This window comes from Nerophis lumbriciformis, linkage group LG05 (assembly GCF_033978685.3).
Source record: "Nerophis lumbriciformis linkage group LG05, RoL_Nlum_v2.1, whole genome shotgun sequence".
In the NCBI taxonomy this organism is placed as follows: Eukaryota; Metazoa; Chordata; class Actinopteri; order Syngnathiformes; family Syngnathidae; genus Nerophis; species Nerophis lumbriciformis.
The window spans coordinates 51,755,426-51,767,216 of NC_084552.2; the positions used below are offsets into that span (position 1 = coordinate 51,755,426).

General features: G+C 39.4%; 1 protein-coding gene across 1 annotated transcript; it reads right to left on the bottom strand.

Moving 5' to 3' along the window:
- Window positions 1-1,611: 1,611 nt before the first annotated feature.
- On the bottom strand, window positions 1,612-11,033 carry orc5 (origin recognition complex, subunit 5). The gene is made up of 14 exons (XM_061958913.1): window positions 10,451-11,033; window positions 8,458-8,550; window positions 8,202-8,387; window positions 8,056-8,130; window positions 4,127-4,238; window positions 3,824-3,954; window positions 3,697-3,745; window positions 3,532-3,622; window positions 3,413-3,462; window positions 3,212-3,324; window positions 2,411-2,461; window positions 2,208-2,318; window positions 2,012-2,124; window positions 1,612-1,913 (listed from the first exon to the last, which is right to left on the bottom strand). The coding sequence occupies exons 1-14, from the start codon at window positions 10,562-10,564 to the stop codon at window positions 1,868-1,870; spliced, it is 1,335 nt and encodes a 444-aa protein (XP_061814897.1). The 5' UTR covers window positions 10,565-11,033; the 3' UTR covers window positions 1,612-1,867.
- Between the last annotated feature and the right edge of the window lie 758 nt (window positions 11,034-11,791).

Sequence of the window (11,791 nt, forward strand, 5' to 3'; positions counted from 1 at the left end):
TAAAAGTAAGGAGTAGTCACCCAAATATTTACTTGAGTAAAAGTAAAAAGTATGTTGTAAAAAAACTACTCAAGTACTGAGTAACTGATGAGTAACACACACACATATCATATATATATATATACACACACACACACACACACACACATATATACATATATATATATATATATATATATATATACACACACACACACCTATATATATATATATATATATATATATATATATATATATATATACATACATTGATATATACAGTATATAATTTATATATATTTTTTTTGCCGTTTTTGTTTACATGTTAATAGTGTTTTAATGAATATACATGCATGTTTAACACATATAGATTCCTTTCTTTCATGAAGACTAGAATATAAGTTGGTGTATTACCTGATTGTGATGACTTGCATTGATTGTAATCAGACAGTAGTGATGACAAACGTCCACGTTTTCAAATGGAGGAGAAAAAAAGTTCCTCCTTTCTGTCTAATACCACATGAAAGTGGTTGGTTTTTGGCATCTTATATGTCCAGCTTCCATATTCGTTTTTATACACTTTACAAGAAATACATTGGCGGCAAACACCGTAGCTTGCTAGCTTGTTTGCGCAGGCTTTCGGAGACTCTTATTTTGAAAGCGCAGGCGCGATGGAGCGGCACTTTTATTGTGAAGACAGGAATTGTGCAGTCAGTCTTTAGGCTTTTGACGGGATGTACGGTGGAAATAAAAAAATGGTCTTTTTTCCTTCACACTTTTGATTGATTGATTGGAACTTGTATTAGTAGATTGCACAGTACAGTATATATTCCGTACAATTGACCACTAAATGGTAACACCCCAATAAGTTTTTCAACTTGTTTAAGTCAGGTCATGTGACCCCTGGCTCTGTTTGATTGGTCCAACGTCACCAGTGACTGCATCTGATTGGTGGAACGGAGTGAACGTCACCAGTGACTGTATTTGTTGAAACGCAGGCACTATGAAGGTCTGTCTGACAGACCAAAACAAACAAAACGTGCATTAACAGATCGATAAAAATTAGTAGCGAGTAGCGAGCTGAATGTAGATAAAAGTAGCGGAGTAAAAGTAGCGTTTCTTCTCTATAAATATACTCAAGTAAAAGTAAAAGTATGTTGCATTAAAACTACTCTTAGAAGTACAATTTATCCCAAAAGTTACTCAAGTAGATGTAACGGAGTAAATGTAGCGCGTTACTACCCACCTCTGCCTTTTAGACATGAAATAACACCCACAGTGTCATCTTACACTCAATGTATCCATTCAATCCAATATAATAAGGCTGCCTAAGGTTAGCCAATCAGTGGCCACAATACTGAAAAGTGTGCTCTGATTAGCTTGGTCTCATCCAGTGGCCAATACTACAGTAGTATTGATATTTTAGTTAATTTCACAATGTTAATGCTTGAAAATGTTAAAAAAGGTCAAAGATAGAAAACATTTTTTTATAATGAATAATAAAATGTTGAATGTGCGTCGCAGCAACTGTCCAACCATGGATGGACTGTATTTGGAGAGGGGGGTGGGTCAAATCCCCTCAAGAGTTACATTTTAAAGCAGCTTAACTGGTTTATTATTCTTATATCCTCACAAAGCACGGCAGGTTGACAGGTGCAGGATAAGTCGCTACATGAAAATGTTTATCCTTCGTCCACAGGTGCATTTTAATCAAGTTTCATTAAGTCAGACACAATATAAAATGGCTTTGGGATCATAATCAAATTAAACGATGAATCCAGATTTACAGCACGTTAAATTATTTATTAGTCCATGACCACAAGGTGGCAGCAACATAATCTTTTCACTATTAAGTCCAAGCGAGTGTCCATGAAGGGATCATTGAGCCTCATATGAAGTCATAGAGATACTTGACAATGTCAAAGTTCACCGTCCTGAAAGAAGAGTGTGTTCTGTGTGAGTGTTTGCATAAACTTGTCATACTTACACCACCTGTGTATCCTTGGTTCTGCACGCACACACACACACAAACCTGGCTATAGCGCAGATGAAATCCATGGACACGGCACATTTGTACTTGGGGGCGTCCAGCTGGTCGTCATGACTGACTTGAGCCAGCAGCTGTAAGGTCACCAAAGAGGAGATCTTAAAAGAAAAAAAAATGAGGTGATGACGAGAGACGGTTGCTGCGGTTACGGCTCCGGCTGAAACGTCAAGACTCCGCTAACCTGAGAGAAGATGCTGGCGGTGGGCGCCACCCTGCTGTCCACCACGCTGTAGAAAATGGCGAGGAGGCGGTCCAGAGGAAACGGCTTGGGTCCGAGCAGGTGGTTGCTGGTCTTAAGATGGACAACATCAGGTTGTGTTTGTGTGACAAGAACAATGCACACATGACCAGCGAAGTGAGATTTTTCTGAGCCTGCATGATCACCTTCTCATTCTTCTTCAGGAAGTTTTTTGTTTTTCTTATTTTGCCGTGGTGCTGTCAGGAAGGAGAAGGTGACACCGTGAGAATTGTGTGTACGCTGAGAGATAAACAAATAGACCAATAAATTAGTTGCTGCGTCATCACAATCTACAAATAGCAAACTCATGTCATTTTATTTCCTTGTCATTTTCAACTTTGACCATTTCAGTTTTTGGTCAGTCTTAGTATCATGAGTCAGCTTCCAGGCTCTAGGGGGCATTCCTGTCAACCTTCTCATTTTTGCCCGGAAATCACATTTTTCTCCTTCTTTCCTGGCTGCTTCCTCGGATTTTGGTCTCCACAAAAAAACGGAACGGTTCAAATGTGAATGGGACCCATCCCTACTGAGAAGGTTATATTAAAATAGATAACGAGAGAAGCGGACTGTCACAATTAATGGTCTTGTGGGCAGTATAGCGCATTAAGTATTCTATTTATATTTTTTCTTTATTGATTTAACAGCGATTTGTAATAAAAATACGTTATTTTTACCCATTTTCCGGGGAAATTTCCCATATTGTGAAAACCAAATGTTGACTGGTATGTCTTGGTGGGTATTTGCACGGTAGCTGTGGCTTGCTATGATATACTATGATAACCCTCAATTTATTTCTTCCTCTGACATTTTTGGCTCAGTTCGTGCATCTTAGTATTTATACTCATATATATTTTTGGCACCTCTAATGGTGACAGTGCCGTCAGAACCCGTCCTAACCGGCTTAGAATTTTTGCTGTCACCTCCAGCCCTGTGCAGTGCTTACCTACCTTGACGAAAAAGCGCTTGTCGGTGCGGGCGGGATTGTAGGACGCCAAGTAGGCGGCGATCAGCAGGAACTTGGAGTAAAAAGGCAGTTCGACGTGTGTGTGCGCCGATAAGCCTTAGAGGAGAGCAGGGATGGAGAAGTCACGTGATCGCCCACAGCTTCCAGCCTTTTCGCACAAAACGTGAAAATGCGTGTGCCATACCTCTCACAGGCCCGGCTTCAGTCTCCACTTGCATCTTCTCCCACTGGAGGCTAAAAGACACACACATGACGGTGGACACACACGAAGGACAAAGACAGGGGCGTGACGGTTACACTCACCTGGACACCTCACGCAGGTAGACCGTTTGCATAGCCTTCTTCAAGTGAGGCTCAATGTTTCGCCAAAGCTTGTGTGTGTCACTCTCTTTCACTGGTAACACAATGCAACACAAATAGGACACACACACGGAGCATCTTTTGACTGTTTGAGAAAAAATAAATTACCGTTGCCTTCGGCCAAAGGCTCGCAGAACTTTGAAAAGTTGAGTGCAGCCTGGTTTGAAAAGAAAGCACAAAATGAGCGACACAGGCATTAAGGAACAAGTTTGTGAGGCTTTTAAGCTCCTCTCACCAGGTGGCGAAGCTCTCTGAGGTCCCGACAGACAGCGTAAAAGACGCCCAGCAAGATGTTGACGTAAGAAGAGTAGAAGTCAGCGGAATAGGACGGGTGTTTGTCCCGAGACAAAATTTGGTGCAGCTCAGCTAAAAAAAAAAAAAAAAAAAAAATCAAGTAGAAAATAAAGACAGCAGATATTCACACCTTCAATGTGAACAAATCAACAGCTGTGTTGCATAATCAACTTGTTAAAACAATGTCACAGGTACAAAGAAAATATCTCGCAAGTGACACGTGTTGGGAGGAGGGTAAAAATACTTTTGCTGTAGTCAGGGAAGTGGAGCAGAAGAGGCTCGAAGCAGCCTGTGCTCGGCCTGAACGTGTCCCACACGATCTCACTGAGCAGGACCACGCTCACGTTGTCCTCCACCTGCAGGGGAAAAACATCTACATTGTCACGTGAGGGACTAAAACTGAACCGCCTCTACATTAGCATCTGGGGCCATTCTCTCCTTCTCCATGCCATTTGCAACCCCAGGAAATAAAATGCACAATAAATGTAACCCGACCTCGGATAAGCGGAAGAAGATGGATGGATGGATAAATGTAACTGTAAAATATGTTTTTAATGGCAAAGTGTCCTGTACATCCATCTCTTTGCACATTTAACACACACAATCTAATTTTATAAAACTACCTTGAACTAGGTATGACGCATATTATCAGTCAACCATTTATCGTGTGTCAATGTCAGAACCAAATCACGCCTGAAGAAATTGATCAGTGAAGCATAAAAACATCCATCCATCCATCTTCTTCCGCTTATCCGAGGTCGGGTCGCGGGGGCAGCAGCCTAAGCAGGGAAGCTCAGACTTCCCTCTCCCCAGCCACTTCGTCCAGCTCCACCCGGGGGATCCCGAGGCGTTCCCAGGCCAGCCAGGAGAGATAGTCTTCCCAACGTGTCCTGGGTCTTCCCCGTAGCCTCCTACCGGTCGGACGTGCCCAAAACACCTCCCTAGGGAGGCGTTCGGGTGGCATCCTGACCAGATGCCCTAACCACCTCATCTGGCTCCTCTCAATGTGGAGGAGCAGCGGCTTTACTTTGAGCTCCTCCCGGATGACAGAGCTTCTCACCCTATCTCTAAGGGAGAGCACCGCCACCCGGCGGAGGAAACTCATTTCGGCCGCTTGTACCCATAATCTTGATCCATAAAAACAAACATGCTAAATTGTTGGATTTCTAACAGTAGTTTATAATAAATAGTATAAATGATTTGTTTCTCTAAATGCTTAACATGTTATATCACAGAGTTACTTTTGTTCAATTCAACATGTCTAAAAACAAGTAGGAAGACACAAACCTTATTTTAATCCTATGCGTTTTCCATGTCTAATATAGTAATTAACTCACACTATAACTTTCACAGGTTTACATTTAGTGCACTTCATGTGTGAAAGAAAGAAAGGAAGGTGTTGAAAAAACTAATATAATTATTAATTTCAATGATCGTATTAGTACATAGTTTCATTTATTGCACTTTACTTTGTTCGTATACAAATTACAACATTTAAGTTATCAGCATTATTACTAGTTGATAGTAGAACAAGTTATTTTACTTGATTATTATTTCTGGTCTTGAACGACTATTTTGTTGAAATTAAATGTTGAAAATAAATATGGCACTTTTTTTTTTACAAATTACATTGCAGTATTTGTTTTATTTTGCACAAACAGTGTTTACTTGTGAAATGCATGCATTGGTATCACAGTAAAAGGAATAATGGAGGAATAATAATTAAGGAATATTGTGTTCATTTTACACGACATGACTTTAATATTAGTTTTAAGGGAATACCTGCTGTATATAGTATGTCGGTATTGGTTAATATCAGATTTGGTTGATATCAGTATCGGATATGAAGTGTTGAGCAATATTGGCATATCGGTAAGAAAGCCAATATCGAACATCCCTACCTTGAACACTAAAAATTGTATTTTGTAGTCTGTCCTCGCTTCCTAGACTTAGACATTACTATCAATCAGTTAAATGATTCACAAATGTGATATTATTGACACCCCAAATAGACTTAATTTGTGTATTTTCCCCCCACTCAGTTTTGTAATCCTAACACATGAGCATTACCAATCACTGTTATTAGGTTAGTGTCAACATGATTTTAGCATAAATTAAATTTTGCTTTATTTTATGCATTTGCCAATTCTGTGCTAAAAACTCACTCTTGCAAATCAAATGAATCATCTTCATCTTAAGAACCTTGTACAAATATGAAATTGTCCCCTGAGATGGGCCGATACACATTTTGGGCTTCATCTACTCAATGTTTGTGTTTACTAAACATTATATTTGATAGCGCACGGAAAGCTGATTTACAAAACTCATGCGCAGAGGATTGCGTCTTTTAAATTACCAAAATAGCGACGAAAATCTATTTAGCGTGTCTGTCGTCATTAATGCAGAATATTTGAATGCAGATTTAAATGTGAATTTAGGGAGAGTCGACACCAAAAATAATCAATGTCTCTTCTATATGAAAACAATTCTTGCAACATGCATTTTTGTGTTTGTGGATCATTCCAGCGCATAGTGCCAGCGTCACCCAGAGTGGACTTTCGGTGCACTAAAAAGTGGGATCTGTTGTCGATCACATTGCAGGAGCACTTCTATATTGCCCAGAAAAGTACGTTTCAGGTTTCAAAACTCAACATAATGTCACAGGTTTGAGCACGATAACATGTGGAGGGGAAACGACTGTCTCCTTAATGACAACCGGTATACTGTATACGTGTAAAATCCTCTTTTGAATAAGAATGTAACGGTTTAAAATCTCCCAGTATGATATTATTACAGTATTAAGACCACAGTACCTTATCATTGCGGTATAAGCCAAAAGAAAAAGCTTGTTAACAATGCCATATTGTGTAAAATAAAGTGGCAGGAATGTTAAGGATAAACACACTTACTGTAATTGAACACAAATATAATGTTAAAATGTTGTAATCATATTTTTTACTACAAACAAGTATTTCTAAGTGCAAATAATTGTGCAGGAACTTTACTGTTACAAGCAAATATTTATGAAAATAACTTACAGTTGATGTGTTTAAAGTAACAATGTAAATATCCAGTGAACCAAGTGTAAACAATAATGTTCAGTTTAGTGTCTTTCAACTTTTACATTATGGGAAGCAGTGTCCTCTACAGTGGACAGTTTTTTATATCATTGGAAAATGTTTGCCAGAAATCTTACCTAACAATATAACTTTTAGTCATGTAAATACCTCACAAACTGATATTTGGCCTCAAATACATTTTCGGTGTGATGATTTACGAGGTGGCAATTTGTCCAGCCCTGCTTTCCGTCCAAATATAGCTGCAATAGACTCCAGCCCCCCCACAACATCGACGGACAAGCAGTTAAAAAATAGATAAGATGGAGTAACGATGTATCAAGTAGCTTTTTAGTTTATTCTTATTTACCGCCCTGAACAATTTTTGGGGGGTAATTTCACGACGGGCTGGCTCTGTGTGGCCTTAGAAACGTTTCAAACAAAAGTGGCACGCTTCGCTTTGCAGAACGCAGACTTTCTTACCTCCGCCAAAGAGGTTATGTTTTCGGCCTCGGCTTGTTTGTCTGTTTTGCTAGCAACATAACTCAAACAGTTATGGACGGATTTAATGTCCAAAAAGGACCAATTCCTTTTATCTACGAGTACAAACACCCTTCACTTCCTGCTTATAGCATTCAACATCCCAATCTTGCCATTTCCGCACTGTGCATAGGATTCTGGGATATGTAGTTTCTTTGCAGTTCAGGCCAATGCTAAAACGCCAAAAGAAAACTACATTCACCAAGTTTTCGTTTGATACGTCAGGATATTATTGTAAAGACTTTTAAACCAAAATATCGCAATATTCATAATACAGTGACATTCCTACATTTAAATAGGGCAATCTGCACCACTTTTTCCCTTATCAATTGTACACGCAGTCTTCGTAGATCACCCGCAACACCTCCACGAATAGTACACGCAATTTAATAGGACGTGCCCGAGTAGATTAGGCCCTTGGTGTATTTATCAGATTTTAAGTTGAAACATTTAGATTTAATAATTCATAACATTTACTTTGAGAGAATTGCAACAAGCAAATAGACAGACCACCCCCATTATAGATAACTCCACATTGGTCAGCAAATATGGTTCCTTGGCCTGAACTTGTGCTCACCAGTTCCTGAAGACGCAGGAGAGCTGGGAGGAGATTAGCGTCCATATCTCGCAGAAGCTCTGCTTTTTCTATCACCTGAAAACACACAAACATGTTAATGCTACTCATCAACAAACCTTGTTGTCTGACGCAACATGTGCACTCACTATGTATTGCGTCTGCGTGGCGGCAGATAGGGACCGATGCTGCTTGTAGATACGGACAAAGTCTGACATCGACGGGCTACGAGGTAGTGAGGCGGCGGCATCCCGCCCAAAAAAGGTCAACAGCACTTGCTCGAAGAGCAGGGCGATGGAAACGCACTCAACGCAGCTGATGGTGGCGTGAGGCAACTGCACGAGTGAAAAAATGATGCTTGATTAGATCTGTTTACATATTCCCATACTCAGTATTCCCTTTTACCTGGAGCTCCTTGAGTAGAATGTTGACAACATGACTCTTCCCTGAGGCTCGATGACCGTAGATGAAGATTGAAGGGAAGCTGTACTGCTGTGGCTGTTGCAAGACACATTACAACACTACTAAACCATATTACTACTACACAATTGTACATGAAAACTTCATTATAATGAATGAAAATACAGTGCTGTAAATCAAGGGTGTCCAAACGTTTTCCACTGAGGGCCACATATTGAAAAGTCAAAGCATGTGGGGCACATTTTGATATTTTTTGTGTTTAAAACCAATATAATATATATAGATTTTCTTTACTATTAGGGCTCCGTCAAGTTTGGTCTCAGTCATAATTTTTTTTAATTTTTATTTCTAAATAGGTCATATATTATTTTTATTAATAATATTATTCAACACTTAAATCGCTAGATCAACTTCAGGTCTATATGTCGATATTAAGTACAAAAACATTCCCTTTTGTCAAAGAAAACCCTGTTATTACAAAATGGATGGATGGATTATTTTTTGAACAATGACAGAAAAAAAATCCCACTAAAATTCCTGGGAATCCTAGTCATTAAAGTGTTCAAAATAGGTCATACATTTTTTTTTTTTAACTTTCAACACTTAAATCTCTAGATCTGGGAAGTCAAACATGTGGCCCACAGGCCGGATCAAGCCCACAAGATGAGTTTGCTAAGTGTAAAATTGTACACTGAGATGAAGTTTAAGTTCATTGTGTTCTTCATGGGGTTCTTGAAACTGCACCAATGTTTATAAATAAAGTTGATTTGATTTCCTCATAATTTTCAACTAACTTGAAGTGTTTTGTCAAGAGGATTATTTGTGATCTGTACATTTTCAGAATGTGCTTGGTCTATTTTGGGGCGAAGTAAAACAAAGAAAACAATCTGTAGTTGGCATAGTTGTATTTTTAAATTATTATGCCATGATTTTGTCTGGCCCACGTGGGAAAATATTTTTCTCCATGCGGCCCCTGACCTAAAATGAGTTTGACACCCCTGCTCTAGATCAACTACAAATCAATCATCTACAAAAAATGTTTATTATTTGTTTATGCATTTTTCTTGTATTCCTTTTTTGTCAAAGAAAATGTAAGTTTTTTAAACAGCCAACTCACAAACTATGCAATATTGTCCACAAAATATATTTAATGTGGAATATCTGATGCGATGTAATTTAAGCTTTGAATTGGTCAAGATTTTGTAACAATATTGATTTTGATTAACTATTATTTTAGGAGCAATGACAGCTTTAAAAAAAAGTCAGCATTGATGTCAGCTTTGTGTTATTAGAAGTCAACGGTGCAACTTTTTCTCGTTAGATTTTACCCGTTTGTTCAGTTCAGTTTATTTCGAACATGCATACAATACAATGTTATGCATCACACAGTTCCAGTCGTTTCATTACAGCACGTCTGAAAAGGAGTAGGAAGAAGCAGATATTATTTAATCCTAACCCTTTTCATACCATAACAATTTTATCCAATTTTCATGTTCTCTAATAAATAAATGTTGTACCATAGTAAAATCATACAAATATTAAATACATAAATAATCTTTGTTTCAATAAAAAAAAAAGGGGTGGGGGTTAAGACGTTTATCATAATTCTTGTTCTGTGTACTTTGTGAACACTTGTAGTTTTAACAGTCTCTTAAACTGAATCGAGCAAACAGCTTTGATAATTGTTTTATTTTTAAAATATTATTTTTAGAATGTTGTTGGCTGTTAAAAATTAGCTGCACTTTGGACATCCCTGATGGAGATTAAATCAGTTGCGCATCTTTAATAGTTAATCACCTCCTGCATGTTTTACGGATGCCAGCTATTGTGGTCGTCCAGACGCTTTAAAGAGCCCTAACGTTGCAGAACATATTACTTAACACATTCGGTGGATATTTGTAGTCACTAGTTCACTGGCTGTTACACATATACGTGACAAAATAAATAGGCAAACTGGCTAGCATGCGGGATGTCTCACCTCCCCCATCAACGACAGCAGCATCCCGGCTTGAAGCTCTCTGCAAGGCAGCTGCTCGGCTACCCTCAGCAGCCTCTCCTCCTCATAGCCCGGCTGCCGCAGCAACGACGCCATGAAGGCGCCCGCTTCCCAACTATCCCACCAAACCTTGTTTACTACTTAAACATACACATTTAAAATGCTAGCTTGCTTTCGCTAGCCGTCATCTGTTAAACTACTTGAACAGCGACGTCAAACTTCACCGGAAGTTCAGTACAAAGGCGAACCAAACAAATACTGACACCGGAGATTAGTCAGTACGGGAAAACATCTTTAAATGCCAAAAAAACGGAGAAAGTTCTAAGCTAGCCAAAAAGTTAACAGAAGAAGAGTTTCGCGCGTTCTACACATGACGTCACGCACGGCCAATCACAATGAAGCATCGTTCGTAGAGCATCCTGGGTAATGGAGTTTTCATACTGGTTTAATATCCGTAGAAAAATCGAGGTTATTATTCAATTCTGACGTTGCTGTTGAGTGAAAAATACATGTAAAATCTAATTAATTTTTATAAATAATGTTCTGTATTAGTTTATGTGAAATTTGACAATTTGAGCAATATATGGACATCTATTTTTGTATTGCAAGCGCAGGCTTTTGATTGATTGATTGAAACTTTCATTAGTAGATTGCACAGTACAGTACATATTCTGTACAATTGAAGACTAAAGGGTAACACCCGAATACGTTTTTCAACTTGTTTAAGTCGGGGTCCACGTCAATCAATTCATGGTAGCGGTGTGTGCAGTGAAACTACGGCCTACCCTCAGCAGCCTCTCCTCATCATAGCCCGACTGCCGCAGCAATGACATGAAGGCACCCGCTTCCCAACTATCCCACCAAACACATTTAAAATGCTAGCTTGCTTTCGCTAGCCGACACCAGCAGATGACATGGCACCCCAAACCATCACTGATGGTGGAAACTTTACACTAGACTTCAGGCAACGTGGATCCTGTGCCTCTCCTGTCTTCCTCCAGACTCTGGGACCTCGATTTCCAAAGGAAATGCAAAATATGCATGGTTGGGTGATGGTTTGGGGTGCCATGTCATCTGCTGGTGTCGGTCCACTCTGTTTCCTGAGATCCAGGGTCAACGCAGCCGTCTACCAGCAAGTTTTAGAGCACTTCATGCTTCCTGCTGCTGACCTGCTCTATGGAGATGGAGATTTCAAGTTCCAACAGGACTTGGCGCCTGCACACAGCGCAAAATCTACCCGTGCCTGGTTTACGGACCATGGTATTTCTGTTCTAAATTGGCCCGCCAACTCCCCTGACCTTAGCCCCATAGAAAATCTGTGGG